Consider the following 17,700-nt stretch of genomic DNA (forward strand, 5'->3'; position numbering starts at 1 on the left):
CTGGTCACCACATGGGCGAGGTCACCGTTGAACTCATGGGGAATATATAAACGAGAAAAAATGTTGATGACCACAACACAATATTACATATTGAACATAAAAGCTTTTGGTCATGTTTTTTCAGAGGTAATGTTTGATGTTTTCGTTTGCAAATCCTCTTTTGGGCACGCAAGAACAAATGCATCAACGGACCACGACGATTTGAAAATTGTTTATAGAGGACAGCCAAGGAACATCACTGTTAAATTTTGTTAAAGCGAGTATGCACGATTGTTATATGTGTTAAATTGTTAAATAATGATAAAAAATATGTTACAATAACACAAAATAGGAAAGAAAAAATATGCATTGAAGACGAATTTCATAAAATGCAGCAAAGACAAATTAGCGCCCTGAGCCGATTGTGACGAAGATATTGTGTACATATTTTCCTACAATAACCGAAACATTCGTTTTTTTATTAGGATCGGAGTCAGTGTTCGTGTGTCGTATGAGTAGATACGGTTGCAGGAAATCAAAATGATTTGTAAAACTAAATTTACATTCACATCGTACATGCATAATATACACGCTGGCGAATTCGACTGTACAGACATTTTCGATTTCAAAATTAAATATCTGGCTTAATTTTCATTTTTCTATTTAACTGTTATTTTAATTTATATTGAAATATATGTATAATACATGTTTTACTCATTTTATATAAAATCATTTATATTTGACAAAATCGTGCATTCTCGCTTTAAATTCTATCCAGCTTTTCATGAGGAGATGTCATTTGAAGAAAAGGTTTACGGACGCACAAGCGCAAGAAAGAAAGAACAAAAAGGGCATCATGGTCCCCAATAACTCACCATGAGCACGTTATGCTCAGGTTTGAGATAAAACACACATGGTATGTAAACAAATACATATACACATGACAAAACTCATTCCCTATACATTCACCATGCTTGTTAACGTAACACCAATGGTGCTACATCATTTTCACAGGTAATATATATATATATATATATATATATATATATATATATATATATATATATATATATATATATATATATATATATATATATATATATTCCGTGAAAGATGCACTTCCAACAAACAACAACAACAGTGAACTAGGAAAATACATATACAATTACTTGATATTACGCTATACATATGCATATACAAACGGACTAATAGCTTATTTACGTCCTGTTGATGGTGTTGCAAATATTATACAACATGTGGGAACGGAGGGTTTTTTATATCCATATTTATCGTTTATGTTTGAAATATTAAACTATACAAATAAAAAATTTGCTAAGGATACCACACTTTTTACTGGGCGCTTATACTAAAATAGAGTCCGGATAATTAAATGTATTTAATGGTCTTGCTTATGGTTAAAATTACTTTGCTTATTGTTAATGTACAGTATTCAATTGTTCGATAGTAACAAATGTCGACTAAAATGAATGAGAATTAATCATCGGCACGGTTCCGATCCAAACGACTTTTGAGATAACACATCTATGTTAATACATTTCATTCGAAATCGTTCGCAATTCAAAAGTACACTACACTACACTACACAACCGTAGTACATATTTAACTAGGGAAGAACGGATTCATGTTAAAGCTTGTAAAGTCAAATCATGAAGTTGCAACAGAAGACAAGCACCGCCCCTCGAACATTGTTCACGATGCCGGAATGGTAGCAAAGCATTTAAAAATATGTTTGATGGAATGTAAGTCTATCGTTTTTCAAACATTAATTGCCGCTAAGCTTTCCGATAATGTTTTTTTCCGACGGTACACGTGAATGTTATTTTTTAACCAGTCTAGTGACGCTGCATTTCTTAACTTTTCGGATCTTTCCGCATCATGCGAGAAACCAAGTCCATCCATCAATTTAACGACATATTCGAATGCTCGATTATTCACGTGCGAATACCCGCCTTGGCCGGGTCTCGCCCAGCTCAATACAATCCCTTCTTTGGCGTGCCGCACTATGTTATCAATGTAAATGGATTCATACTGGGCGGGGATGTGCTCGGCAACCTCGAGGCTGATGATCCAGTCGTACAAAGGAAGCCCGAATTGCGGAAGCGTAAGATCGAGGAATTTCACGCGACCTTCGCTCGTGACGTCACAATAGGGAGCTCCGTCGTAGGCGTCGTATCCTTTGAGCTTTCCAGCGTCACTGAGGAGTTGCTTGTACCGGCCCGGACCGTCTCCAAAGCTGCCGACATATTTACCTTAAAGAAAACAAGAATAGCTGAAAGGCATCACTTAATGTAGCCGAAAAGGATCAACATGTCCTTTCTTTCTGTATTTCAGTATTCTCTGATATTAAGTGATTTTTTTGCCCTTATCTACATGCTGCCCAGCCAACATTTAGTTCATTCATCATGCAAAAACGATAAAATTACTATAGGTACATTATTTAACATTCTTAAATTCAAACTTTACCATAAACATGACAAAACGAAGAACATATTGTAAAAAAGTATGTTTTTACAGTTGATTATACATGAGGATACAATTTTGTAAACACGATTGTGATTCTATCGACCTGACTGAAACGACTTGCATACGAATAACTCAGGTGTGTAGCGCTCTAAATAAGGATCCGACATTTGTATCTGGTTTTACAAAGAGTTTGCTTCAGTCATATTAAGTGTTATCATTATTTAAATATATTCACAGTTTAAGTGTACACCGATAAGCTAAGCAAACAGTGGCCAACAATGTCAACAGTGCGGATGATGTTATCAGCAAGTGTTTGCTTAGCAAGTCGACCTTAATTGTAGAATTTGACCATTATCTGGTGCAACAAGAAATACTCGTGAATCGGTTATGTGTGGTGAAAACACCTATGTATGTACTCGCGAAAATTTATATGGCATATTTTGAGCTGCACTGTGCGGAAATGATTGCTTTGATAATTACAATATCTGATCACATTATTTTATCCTCCAAAAAAGATTTTACCAAAGTTTGAGAACGCTGGTTACAAACGCAATGCAGGCTGTGTTACATATATACATATGGTGATGTCCCCTTGTGTCAAACCACATCACTTACTATTTTCTCACGATCTTGTCTAATATAATACACGAATAACACCTCGCATTTAGTCCGATATTACCGATCTATAAGGCTATCCGGATATTATCCGGATGTCACATATGGATATCCAGATATGAATTCCGGCATCAATTAACTTCTCTAGCCATAAAGCCGATTGTTTCACGGGGCTCTTTTTATCGTCGTTTCATCAGCCACAAGACACCGATTTAAATTATTGTGTGAGTTTTAAAGAGCATATAAAATACCGCGAGGACATGACAGTACAGATCCATACGTTCAACCATCAAATGAGGCATTGGCCTTTTAGTTTGTGTGGCTGACACATATCATCTGCACGACATCTCAACGAGTAGAAACCTTAATGTTACGTTTTCTGAAAATTCTTCAATAAGTTATGGCGATAGAGAGCAATGACGAAACAAAAAACAACAACATGATAATTGAAGCTAAATAAACAAGGGCTGTTTGTAAAACATGCATGCCCCCCATATGGGCTGTCAGTTGTAGTGGCAGCCATTGTGTGAATACGTTTTTTGTCACTGTGACTTTGACCTTTGACCTAGTGACCTGAAAATCAATAGGGATCATTTGCCAGTCATGATCATTGTGCCTATGAAGCTTCATGATCCTAGGCCTAATAATTCTTGAGTTATCATCAGGAAACCATTTAACTGTTTTGAAACACTGTGACCTAGACCTTTGACCTACTGAAAATTAATAGGGATCATCTGCCAGTCATGATCAATGTACCTATGAAGTTTCATGATCCTAGGCATAAGCATTCTTGAGTTATTCTCCGGAAACCATTTTACTATTTCGAATCACTGTGACCTTGACCTTTGACCTAGTGACCTGAAAATCAATAGGGGTCATCTGCCAGTCATGATCAATGTTCCTCTGAAGTTTCATGATCCTAGGCGTAAGCATTCTTGAGTAATCATTCTGAAACCATTTTACTGTTTCGAGTCACTGTGACCTTGACCTTTGACTTAGTGACCTGAAATCAATAGGGGTCATCTGCCAGTCATGATCAATGTACCTATGAAGTTTCATGATCCTAGGTGTAAGCATTCTTGAGTTATCATCCGGAAACCATTTTACTGTTTCGAGTTACTGTGACCTTGACCTTTGACCTAGAGACCTCAAAATCAATAGGGGTCATCTGCCAGTCATGATCAATATTCCTATGAAGTTTCATGATCCTAGGCATAAGCATTCTTGAGTTATCATCCGGAAACCGTTTTACTGTTTCGAGTCATTGTGACCTTGACCTTTGACCTAGTAAACTGAAAATCGATAGGGGTCATCTGCCAATCATGATCAATGTACTTATGAAATGTCATGATCCTAGGCGTAAGCGTTCTTGAGTTATCATCCGGAAACCATCTGGTGGACGGACCGACGGACCGACCGATCGACGGAACGACCGACATGTGCAAAACAATATACCCCCTCTTCTTCGAAAGGGGGCATAATTAATTTTTGAGCGTGGATTCGACTTTTAACCGTCGTGAATAAAACTTTACTAAAGCACATCGGCTCAATGACCTTTGTATTTGATTCAGATTTTATTACACTTCTTCAAAGGGAATGTGAGATATGGAGCGGATACGAGCATGGAAACACAAACATTTCACTTAAAGTGAGACCTTGATCTTGAGTCGGCTTGTCTGACTTATTTTGTGTTTTTATCGCATTGATGACCTTAACATTTGGGTCAATTTCACTGAATTCTTTAAATGGTATAGATAATATGGAGCAGGCAAGCTATTTTGTTGACAGACGGATTGACGGACCGACGGACAAAAACCCGCATTCATTTCGCGGCTGGAATTTAAGCAAAACCCTATTTTTACATTTATACATCGCTGTTATGGATGTTAAATATAAGATAAATTAAATCGACTGATTGAATTCATTCCAGATAACAAACGTTGAAAGGGACCTTTTCACGTTTTGATAATTTGACATGATTGGAAAAAATGTTTCAGAGTTAAAAATGTTCGTTGTAGTTATTATTTTTTGCAAGGAAACTGAAATATTGACCATTTACTATGCTCTTAAATATGCAGTATATGCATCTTTTGACTATTTAAAAACCTTAAAAATTATAAAGCGCTACAAAGACAAAACGATTGTATACTTTTAAAAGTTCTGTTGTTCTCGTTATATTTTGGAACATTACGAGGATTGATTACATAAGGTATACAATACATTATGTAAGGTGTCAGAACGCATGGCCGAGTGGTTTAAGCGGTAGATTTTTACTCCAAGGGTCAGTGGTTCGAGCCTAGGGGGGATAACTTTTTTCTTTCTTTAATTTTGCTTTGGTTTTATACTGGAACTCTTTGGTTCCGATGTTTATATTTTTCAATGATACGCATTAAATGACAAAATTCAAAATATGCAAGTCTGTTAAAAGGGCCCTTTATGTTTTCAAACAGAGAACCAGTTTCTTCATGTGTATTCAAAGGACATGCGTCTACAGCTCCACTGGTCTACAAACGTGTACATTCCGCAACGTAGGAAAACGTTAACCATTCTAGAACAAACGTTTTTATGCCACATTACAGGACAACCATCTGAGTTCCCTCATAGGACACGGTCTAAAGTCGCATCATTTAAAACACTTCTAAGTTCCAATTGAGCTATGCTTTGAGAAAATGGAGTTTAATGCATGTGCGTAAAGTGTCGTCCTATATTAGCCTGTGCAGTCAGCACATGTTTATCAGGGACGACACAATCAGCTTTTAATGTAATTTCTGTTTAAAGAAAGTCTCTTCTTAGCGAAAATCCAGTTTACATTTCCATCATGAGACAGACGTCTACATTTCTCGCCATAACACACGACTTAAACTGCGCATACTCCAAAGCGCAGGGGACAAAGAGAAAATTAGAAATTTTTTTTAGCAAGTTTCAAGGACAAAGGATTTCACGCTACTCGGAAAACGACATCATCCATGTCGGGAAATCGACTTTGTTTCTTTCGTCGGATAAACGCCAACAATTTCAAACACAACAACAGGAAAAAGTTTCCCACCACAGAACATACATTGGCAGCATGTATATACCTTGAAACAATTCTATCAGTGCCGGCACGAGTTGTCGGTCGGTCATGTGGTTGCCACTGTCCTCCTTGCTTGACTGCTGACACCAGCCGCCCGTCTCGCTCGTGGCCTCGCCCTTGCCGGCTTTCTTCTGAAAGACGCCAAATTCAACAAAATTATAATAATTTTACAGCACAATGCGGTGCACGCACTTTCATTGAAACGCGTGTAATATTACTAATGAATAAATCATAAGCGCATATAGTATACATCATTAACGTATTGGTGCAAGCGCAAAAGTATGCTTGAGCTAAAAGAATTGATTCTATATACATGTGTGTAATTAGCGGTACGTTACTGGACATTACTGTTTAGCTTATCATGTTTTGGCAACTAATGTTATTAAAACATTTGGCTGTGACTAAGATTGAACTCGTAAGATCTGTTTCACATTATTTGAAGAAATCTAAACACGCTCAACCTGAAATCGCGTTAAGAGATTTGTTTCGTTTCATAACTTGAACATATTATTTCCAAAACTACTTCAAATAAGAGAGGTAATTAAATTGCTTTGCATGCAAAACCACGCGTGGGGTAACAATTGCGCTTGTATATTAATATAATAATATGATCTCCCTTATTTTGATACAAGTTGAGATGTTTATGCATTACTTTTGGGGTGATTATTAATAAAATTATAATTGTAAAATTATTCATGTGATCTTGTATGATAATGAACGCAACAAATGCGCAATTTGTACATTATAGTTAAGAGACTATAAATAGGAATGGTCAAATAAAACTACTCGTAGCTATTACCTCACCCAGCCGTTATATTTGCGTAAATGTTCAAACTATACCAAGTCAAATTTAATTTCATATAAAACCGTTAACTTAAGACCGGTTGAAGTGAATATTATCCTCGCAGGGCCCCGTATCAACAAAACATTTTCTTAGACAACATTACAGCCTTAAATATTCAAGAAATAAACTAGAAATGTGTCACTGACACTGCTGCCCTCCACATCACGAGTATTTGAGCGAAAGGCTATTGACAGATGTAATATTGGTTATCTGGTGTATTATTCTGATTTGAATTATAAGGGAAACTATGATGACGATCGGATAAGACTATGTTGATGATGGTGTAGCTGGAATAAAAGTCTCCAATAATGACACTGCTGCTGATGATGACGCTATTGTTACTGTTACTGTTACTGCTGCTGCTGCTGATGATGATGATGATGTTGACGACGACGACAACGACGACGATGATAATGATGACGATGATGATAATGATGATGATGATGATGATGATGATGATGATGATGATGTAGATGATGATGATGATGATATACTCAATCACTTCCGCATCTCCGAAATCACAACTTCATCTTGCTAAAGTGTCCATGCAGACGCGAGCATGCATAAAGCAAACAATAATATCTCTAAGAAATCAGACACTTTAATAGCGAACGGATATGGCAACTATTATAAATACTTTAAAACAAGAAAATGCAAGTCTAAACAAATGGGAAAAAAAAATTGAGAAGTTTAACGTAACATACTCGATAGTATTAAAAGACCTTCGCGTACAAAATACCGTAGGTTTTTTGATCGTCTGGGTGGAAAAGGGGAGGAAACTGAACAAACAGTGACTAGGTTTTTGGATCGTCTGGATGGAAAAGGGGAGGAAACTGAACAAACAGTAATAATGAAATAGTGATAACGTTTTTTTTTAGATCGTCCGGGTTGGAAAAGGGGAGGAACTTAAACAAACAGTGACTAGGTTTTTGGATCGTCTGGGTGGAAAAGGGGAGGAAACTGAACAAACAATGACAAAGTTCGAGTTTACCATGCAGTATTATATACTGACTTTTCTAGAAATAATTATGTTCATGGAAGTTGTGTTTTTAAAATCAATAAGATATTATTAAACTGGTTTAAACACTACAAAAAAGACATGAAATTAACATGTCGTCCGAAATTTTTATATCCGGATATATGTTTACTTTCGACATATTTAAATTAAAACCTTTTTTTTATATCAGTTTATAAGAAAAACAATCATAACACTTTTTTTTTACTTCAATTCCTTTGAAAGCAGTCACCATCTGATCTAAAATGGCACTAAATGAGTTTATCTCATGTTTACAAGATGTTGTTGTTGTTGTTGGTCACAGCCACACGGCCGCAGTAATCTCCCCTGGTAAACGTCATATGTTCAGTTTTGTGACCCTCAGGGCAGGGTCAAATAAGAGCCCAGGGGAATAATTTTAACAAACTTGGTAGAGGCCAATAAGATATCAGTACACACCAAATTTAGTAGCCCTAGGCTCTATAATTATGAACAAACAGATTTTGAAAGTTTGCACAAAAAAGGCCGAATTTAAGCATATGTTCATTTTTGTGACACCCAGGGCAGGGTCAAATTTGTCCCCAGGGGCATAATTTGAACACACTTAATAGAGAACTATTAGATGTCACTAAATACCGAATTTGGTAGAAATAGACCCAATGATTATGGACAGGAAGATTTTTAAAGTTTGCACAAAATGGGCCCAATATAAGCATATGTTCAATTTTGCGACCCATGGGGAACGGTGAAATAAGATCTGAGGGGCTTTATTTGAACACACTTGGTAGAGGACTATTAGAAGTCATTACATACCAAATTTGCAAGCCCTATGTCATACGGTTATGGACAAGAAGATTTTTAAAGTTTGCACAAAATAGACATTATATAAGCAAATTTTCAATTTTTTGACCCCCCGGGCAGGGTCAAATTTGACCCCAGGGGCATAATTTGAAGAAACTTGGTAGAGGACTATTAGATGTCACTACATACCACATTTGGTAGCCCTAGGCCCAATGTTTATGGATGAGCAGATTTTTAAAGTTTTCACAAAAACGGCCTTATTTAAGCAAATTATCAATTTCTTGACCCCCAGGGCAGGGTCAAATTTGACCCACGGGGAAACATTTAAAGAAACTTGGTAGAGGACTATAAGATGTCACTACATACCAAATTTGGTAGCCCTAGGCCCAATGGTTATGGACGAGAATTTTTTTAAAGTTCTCACAAAATAGGCCTTATATAAGCAAATTTTCTATTTTTTTGACCCCCCGGGGCAGGGTCAAATTTGACCCCATGGGCATAATTTGAACAAATTTGAAAGAGGTTCACCCCAGGAACATTCCTGAGAAATTTCATCAGAATTGGACCAGTAGTTTTGGAGAAGAAGATGTTGAAAGAAAAAGTTAACGCACGGACGCACGCACGACGGACACAGGACCATGACAAAAGCCCTGCTGGCCTCTGGCCAGTGGAGCTAAAAAGCATTCGACGGGCTTATACACCGAAATATAAATAAACAAGGGCTGTTTGAAAAACAGGCATGTCCCCCATATGGGCTGTCAGTTATAGTGGCAGCTATTGTGTGAATACGTTTTTTGTCACTGTGACCTTGACCTTTGACCTAGCGACCTGAAAATCAATAGGGATCATCTGCCAGTCATGATCAATGTACATATAAAGTTTTATGATCCTAGGCCTAATAACTCTTGGGTTATCATCAGGAAACCATTTTGCTGTTTCGATTCACTGTGACCTTGACCTTTGACCTAGTGACCTGAAAATTAATAGGGGTCATCTGCCAGTCATGATCAATGTACCTATGAAGTTTCATGATCCTAGGCGTAAGCATTCTTGAGTAATAATCCGGAAACCATTTTACTATTTCGAGTCACTGTGACATTGACCTTTGACCCAGTGACTTGAAAATCCATAGGGGTCATATGCCAGTCATGATCAATGTACCTATGAAGTTTCATGATCCTAGGCGTAAGCATTCTTAAGTTATCATCCGGAAACCGTTTTACTGTTTCGAGTCAGTTTTACCTTGACCTTTGACCTAGTGAACTGAAAATCATTAGGGGTCATCTGCCAGTCATGATCAATGTACCTATGAAGTTTCATGATCCTAGGCGTAAGCGTTCTTGAGTTATCATCCGGAAACCATCTGGTGGACGGACCGACGGACGGACCGACCGACCGACCGACATGTGCAAAACAATATACCCCCTCTTCTTCGAAGGGGGGCATAATAAAGGAGTTAAAGGAAAGTCATTTTTACGTTCCATGTTCTCAATAATTTACAATACTTTGGTAACATTTCGAGAAATTAAATCTAACAAGCTATACATTGCAACAACTGTACTAGGCAGAGAGACATAAGAAGTGCGATGATTTAATGTGTATATATACGGTTACTTCCCTTTTTTTACATTAAACATTTCAGATGATATGTAACCGACAAAAATAAGAAGTTTCTTATGTATTCTTTTCGCAGACGATGTAGCCAGCTTTGGTGCAACTGTCATTGAATTGCAATAAATCTTCACTCTTGATAAAAAATGTGCTTAACATACTGTGATTCAAATAAATCGGACGAAAAATGAAAGGTATGTATTTCGAACTGCTTGCCAATCACGCACGTATTAAAAAATAACCTTTAATGTTCATCCGGTCGGTTAACAATACTTACAGATACACATATTTGGGTCTCCTTTTTTACATCAAACTATCATGGTCAAGAGCAAAAGTCAAATAAGCGGCACAATTAAGGAAGTTTATTGCCTTCTATAAATTCTTACAAAAGAGCCTATGGTTATTTGTTTCATTCTGAATATATCAGTTTACAGTATCAAAACGGTTAACCGATACTTGTATATGGATGCAAGAAATAGGGAACAACACAACTTTACTCGGAAATTATACATCAAGTTCAAATTGATTACTGTGAATAATTTTCATGTGTTAACCCATTTATGCCTAGCGTATAGAAAGAAGGCATTGTATATGGATGCAAGAAATAGGGAACAACACATCTTGACTCGGAAATTATACATCAAGTTCAAATTGATTACTGTGAATAATTTTCATGTGTTAACCCATGTATGCCTAGCGTATAGAAAGAAGGCATTGACAACAGCGTAGACCCAGATGAGACGCCGCATGATGCGGCGTATCATCAGGGTCTGCGCTATCTGCTTAAAGGAATTTCTTTAAGAAATATTCTTAATATAGAAATAAATATACTAGACATCCCTAATTTTGGAAATAAATTGGTCCAATTTAGAAGGATGGGAAGAGACCACCAGGCTTAACTGGGTTAAAACTTGATGTAAATTACTACAATTCTTCAGCATAAAGTGGGCGCTTGTCTGTATGCTTTTTCTTATATGCGGCCAGCGTCACTCCTTACCAGACTGTGCATTCGCGCAAATAACTGAGTTTTCCTCCCCACCCCCCCCCCCCCCACACACTTAAAAATATTACATCACACATCCCTAAGCAGTCGATAAGAGGATCGGTTACTTATACATCGACTACTTTCATTTTAGTTTTCTGTCAGCTTGTTACACATGTCATTAATTTGAGTAACGTGAGAAACACAAAACGCATGCTGCAATATTAACTGTTTGTGTGAAACCTTATATACGTCGCATCTATGTTGTTTTTTTTTGTATTTTATTAATGAAAATGGTGTGAAGTTTAAAGGGGCCATTTCACGTTTTGGTAAATTGACAAAATTAAAAACAAAGTTGTTTCAAAATCGAAAATTTTCGTTTAAGGTTTGATATTTGTGAGGAAACAGTAATATTGAACATTTACAATGTTCTAAAATAGTCATTATATGCATATTTTGACGATTTAAAAAAACCTGAAAATTATAAAGCGTTGCAAAGCGAAACGATTAAATAATTTGGAGGGTTATGTTGTTGTTGTTATATTTTGTTAAACCCCGAGGATTGTTTATATAAAGTATAAAATACATTCTCCTTTGTATGAGCACTGATAGCCGAGTGGTCTTAGTGGTAGACATTTACTCTAGGGGTCAGTGGTTCAAACCCTGTCGAGGGTTACTTTTTTAAATTTCATTTTTGATTTTTTACTGGAGCTTTTTAGATCCAATTTTTACATGTATCAATATAAAGCATTGAATGACAAACGTCAATACATGCGAATATCTGTAAAAATGCCCCCTTTAAATAACCACTACACATCGCAGTGCGGTAAATACACAAATAGAAGTGTGTTTTACGGGCGTTCTGCTTTATCCCTGTTGATACACGCAGTCCAAAATGACACCGATGATTGAACGCAGACCGCAAAAACACAAAGTTAACGGTAACTTGAGACGAAATCAGTCGTTTAACCCATGTATGCCTAGTGGACTCTCCCATCCTTCTAAATTGGATCAATTTATTTCCAAAATTAGGGATGTCTAGTACACGTATTTCTATATTTAGAATATGTCTTACAGAAATTCCTCTAAGCAAACAGCGCAGACCATGATGATGCGGCGTCTCATGTGGGTCTTCGCTGTTTGCCAAGGCCTTTTTCCAGACGCTAGCGTAAATGGGTTAAGGAATAAATCACGAAGTTTTATGGTCGTTTTCGATTTTCAATCTTTGGAATTTGCAACGTTAACTGTAATTGACTAGCAAGATGACCCAATAGGTAAACATTCATTTAAGGTGTGGTATAAATTGTAGTTTTATACAAAACCCCAACCACACCCGATGATACATATTTTTATCATCAGATCAATAATCATTCGAGGAATATTTTAAGTGCATATCATTTGAGGCAAACGTGAGGTGATGCGCTAGGGAGGCAAGCTTGTTTTAATTTAATACAAAAATGCCTCGAATAATAGACAAGTCTGTGGAACTGGTAATTTCTATAACTGGGGATAATGTTTACTTGTCCTCGTAGCATGAGATTACTTCTGCCCAAATCGAGCAGAAAATAAGACACGCAGTTTTCAATCGTTTTAGCGGAGCGCATCTTATTACATTATTAAACGGGCTAGCCTCAAATGATATCACAAATCACGTGGTATGATCATGATGTGGCGGTTGTATCAGACGTACTACGTGTCTGGTTATATGATAACAAAGATAAAATTGTTTTGCGATTTTTTTAATTTTGTACAGAATGACAATATCATTTTCATCATTTGAAATTACGAATTAGAAGAACATTATATTCCACTAATGAATTGTAATGAACGGGCGGGCACAACAAACAGGCGTGATAATAAACAACAACAATCAATTGTTGCATATGTATCAGTAATTATAATTCCTTTAATACATTAACCCAAAACAGTCGATAAGAGAATCTGCTACTTACGTTTCAACTACTTTCATTTTATTTATTTTTCTGTCAGCTTGTTACACATTTAATTAATTTTAGTAAAGCTTTTAACACGAGAAACAAAAAACGTCTTTACTTATATCGCAATATGAACCTTTAATGAGGAACCTTAGATACGTCGCATCAATTGGTTTCTTGTTATTTTATTATTTAAAATGGTGCGCAGTTTAAATAACCATTGCACGGCGTTGTTCAGTGCATAGATTGTGGTTCGAACTGACAACGTACACACAGTTAGAAGTGTGTTTTACGACTGTTCTGTTTGTAAAGTATCTCTGAATTTTGCAACGTTAACTGTCATTGACTAGCAAGATGACACAATGGGTAAACATACATTTAAGGTGTGGTATAAATTATAGCTTTATAGAAAACCCCAACCACACCCGGTTATATTATTTTTATCACCAGATCAATAATCATCGAGGCAAATGTACAGTGCATATCATTTGAGGCAAATGTGAAGTGATGCACTATGGAGGCAAGCTTGTTTAAATTTAATACAGAAAATGCCTCAAATAATAATTAAGTCTGTGGACCTGGTAATTTCTATGTCTATAACCGGGGATAATGTTTACTTGTCCCCGTAGCATGAGATTAATTCTGTCCAAATCGAGCAGAAAATAATACACGCAGTTTTCAATCTTTTTAGCGGAGCGCATCTTATTAAACGGGCTAGCCTCATATCACATGGTATGATCCTGATGTGGCGGTTGTATATCAGACGAACTACCGTACGTGTCTGGTTATATGATAATAAATATATAAATTGTTTTGAGATCGTTTTTAATTCAGTAAAGAATGACAATAAAATTTGCATCGTTTGAATGTATGAATTAGTGTGCACGAGGAAATCAAGTTTTTTTTCGGGTTTCCGTCATTAATACAGCTTGTCCCGTCGAACTGTAAAGACATGGTTACAGTTTCAGTTTGATTTGCCTTTGCACTTATTTGATAATTTATGCATTGGTTAAATTAGGGATGAAAAACAAAAAGGCGTGATATGTATATGTGTATGAATGGAATGTTTTTCATATAAATAACAGAAATGTTAATAAATATGTATTTGTTTAATTATTATATCATTTTGATGTGTGTCATGTGTGATGCACACAATAGACTGCCCAGTATTTTTTCAGTAGACTGTCCATATGCTTTACCAAATACAGAAAATGAATTAAAAATAAAATAAGTCTTGTTTTTTTATTTGCGATAAGTAAGACAAGTATTTTATTTGAGGTTTGTATATATGAGAAGTGAATAAAGTGGCATTTGAGGACAGTAGTTTTCCCTCTGTGACATTCACTTCTCTATTCACACTTAAACCATAGCTATTGCCATCCGTCCAATCAGAAGAATAATCAAAGCGCAGTAGGCACTTAAGGTCAGGGGCTAGATTTAGTGTGCTTGGGAAGAAGTATTGTCCGAATTTCTCACTTTGTCCGAATTTATACGGATTGATCCTAACGGTTGAGTGCAGAAGCTCAGAGACTGTAAGAAAAGACAATATTTGTGTATATAATACAGTGTACATATACGGTGGAGGACTACGCGATACTGGTGGTGGGAACGATAAGCTTTTGTTCAACTCTACAGATCTGGTAGAGGTTCGTCTACCAAGCCGGTGAAGATATACAACAACAACAACATGGCCGCAAAAAACTGTTATTGTACGCGTCAAATAAATCACGTTCAATAGCATAAAATAGATTTTTATTACATAATTAACAGATCAGGAAAGCACTCATACTTCATTTGTAATTTATATACAAAAGAAAATCCACTTACTCTGATAGAGAACGGTGTACAGATTGTGTTCTTTGTCTCACGTAGAACTTTTCGCGCTCGATTTGCGCGCTCGATCTGCGCAGTGAAATACCATATCCGGTTACTTGGTCTATTTTCGAGATCGTGAATATTTATTTTTTATATTTTCTTTTTTTCTGTAATGCCTTGTTAACGCCAAATAAAATACCAATACTTTTAAGTATGTCTATAAATACCAAATATAATGTCTTCAAAAAATGTCTCAGAAAAAAATTATTCTTACTGTCTCCGTAAACACTCGTATCGTTTCGACCTAGACCGTCAAGTGAGGAGCTTATTATCGCATGAATATGTAAACAATACAAACTATGTCGTAGCGAACGCTAAGCAATTTTGCTTCAATAATATATTTTTTTTTACATTTTTTATGACACTGTCATGTAATATAGTGATGTTCTGTATGTACAAGGCGGGTTATTGAGCTCTTCGAAGAACTACATTTATTGTGCATGAATTAAGTGGTAAATCGGACTTTTGGGACTTTGGTTTTTGGCAGCCAGCCAATTCGGATAGGCTCAGAAATTTGTATCATTACAATGGCCTTGAGGGCTACGCCCCAAGGCCAAAAAGTAAGGCAATATATATTCACAGCAGCAGTAAGGTGTTGGAAGCATGTGCATTTCGTTGGTGTTCGTGATACTGGAAATGTGGGGTTTGCACCGGGTCCCCCGGCTTCCCGCGACGATACAAGACCACATCAAAATTGAAAAATGTAAGTTCCAATTAGGCTGAATTATATCGAACTGTGTATATGTTACTGTCATAATTAAAAAGTTGAAATCATCCCATACACAAGCGTGGTCGTCACTGTTCGAACTGAACTATGGGTACAGTCATTTAACGTAACCAGTTGACCAGAAAAATATTTTCCTCGTGTACCGCGAGCTGTTAACGTATTGCGAAAGTAGTCAACTAATACTCAAATATGTTTGGATTAAAATATTATCTTTTTGTCTGTGGTTTAAATCATATCCTACGGAATACCGTTAGGGCCATCCTGGTTACACATTAAAGGGATCTATTCACGGTTTGGTAAATTGACAAAATTGAAAAAAGTTGTTTCAGATTCGCAAATTTTCGTGTTAGTTATGATATTTGTGAGGAAACAGTATTACTCAACATTAACCACAGTCCAATATAGCCATTATATGTATCTTTTAACGATTTGAAAACCTAAAAATTATGAAGCGTTGCAACGCGAAACGATTGAATAATTTGGAGAGCTCTGTTGTTGTCGTTTAAATTTACGAAACTACGAAGATTGCTTATATAAGGTATAAAATACTTATTCTGTGAATACTCGGTGGAATAGCCGAGAGGGCTAATTGGTTTTTACTTCCGACTAACTCCAGGACTCCGGGGGTCACTGGTTCGAGCCCTGGTACCGGCTACTTTTTTCCTTGTTTTAATTTTATTCTTGATTTTTTTTACTGGAGCTTTTAAGATCCAGTGTTAACATTTATCAATATAAAGCATTTAATGACAAACTTCAAAATATGCCAAAAACTGTGAAAAGGCCTCTTTAAAATGCATAGGGCGACACTATGAAAGTGTGATAGTACGATGGCGACAATGCGTATTATCCGTAATATACGACTCGAAGCAGCAAAACCAACTGCTACTCGGGCTCTATCTTCTACAACAAATCAGTGCCTTTAAACCTGTTGTATTTGCATCTTACGCGATGGGTGTTATCAAGCGGAAGAGCTTTGATGTTTAATCAGCCGACGCTGCTCATGGTATGCGACATTTTTCAAGCAGCAATATCGATTTCAGTTGAATACTGAATGTTACAAATAAGACCGTAAGATTAAGCACGTGTTTTGAAGAAGACCATTCAAGTTGTCGCATTACACTTCTTGTATCATCCTCATCTCTAACCCAATGGTGCTAATCAACCGAGCGACTGCTCAGTCAAGGAGTCATTGTTGTCGGCGATTTTCATAAGATCATCGGACTTAAACCAATAATGTGTAATGCCTTGATATTAAAAATCAATAATTGACTGCTCTTTGGCAATGGTAGTTCACTTTGCGTAGTTTTGGACTGACAGGCGTTGCCATGGTTTTAATGCAAATGACGAACACAATATATCGTTATAAGATAACAAGTACTTTTAGCGGACTGGTACGGCCGTTGAAGAAAAAAACGCCTCATGAGAGAGGAGGATTAGAAACGCGTATTTTCAGCTCCGGAAAACAATCTTTATTAGAATTTTCGGTGCAGTTTTCAAACAATTTCGTCTTTTCTCATTGGTTATTGGTCTATGTTTTGCGAACACAATTGTATACATCCATCGTTACGCCATTGCATTTAGTCAGTATGACCCGGGTCTAACATGGAGGAAAGCGAGAAAACGTGCGTTGTAATTCTGTTCTGGTTTTCTTTACATACTGTAAAACCCAGATATTTGTTCGTGCACTGATAAGACTAAACATACTTGTTCATGTAGAAACAAATGATTAAAAAAGGTTTGTCACATGATACGCGATGCTGTTATTATCTAAATAATGGTGT

At 36.5% G+C, this 17,700-nt stretch overlaps 2 protein-coding genes across 3 annotated transcripts in view; one reads left to right on the plus strand and one right to left on the minus strand.

The window, feature by feature from the left end:
* Positions 1–17,700, plus strand: part of LOC127877524 (adhesion G protein-coupled receptor B1-like) — a 469,993-nt gene that overhangs the window by 186,840 nt on the left and 265,453 nt on the right. The window lies entirely within an intron of this gene.
* Positions 1–17,700, minus strand: part of LOC127877532 (uncharacterized) — a 66,743-nt gene that overhangs the window by 41,687 nt on the left and 7,356 nt on the right. The window contains exons 2-3 of the mRNA XM_052423487.1: positions 6,156–6,282; positions 2,053–2,249 (exon numbers count right to left, since the gene is read on the minus strand). Of these exons, the coding sequence (XP_052279447.1) occupies positions 2,053–2,249; positions 6,156–6,282 (324 nt within the window). The remainder of the gene's footprint in view (positions 1–2,052; positions 2,250–6,155; positions 6,283–17,700) is intronic.

Source organism: Dreissena polymorpha, chromosome 4, assembly GCF_020536995.1.
Source record: "Dreissena polymorpha isolate Duluth1 chromosome 4, UMN_Dpol_1.0, whole genome shotgun sequence".
Lineage (NCBI taxonomy): Eukaryota > Metazoa > Mollusca > Bivalvia > Myida > Dreissenidae > Dreissena > Dreissena polymorpha.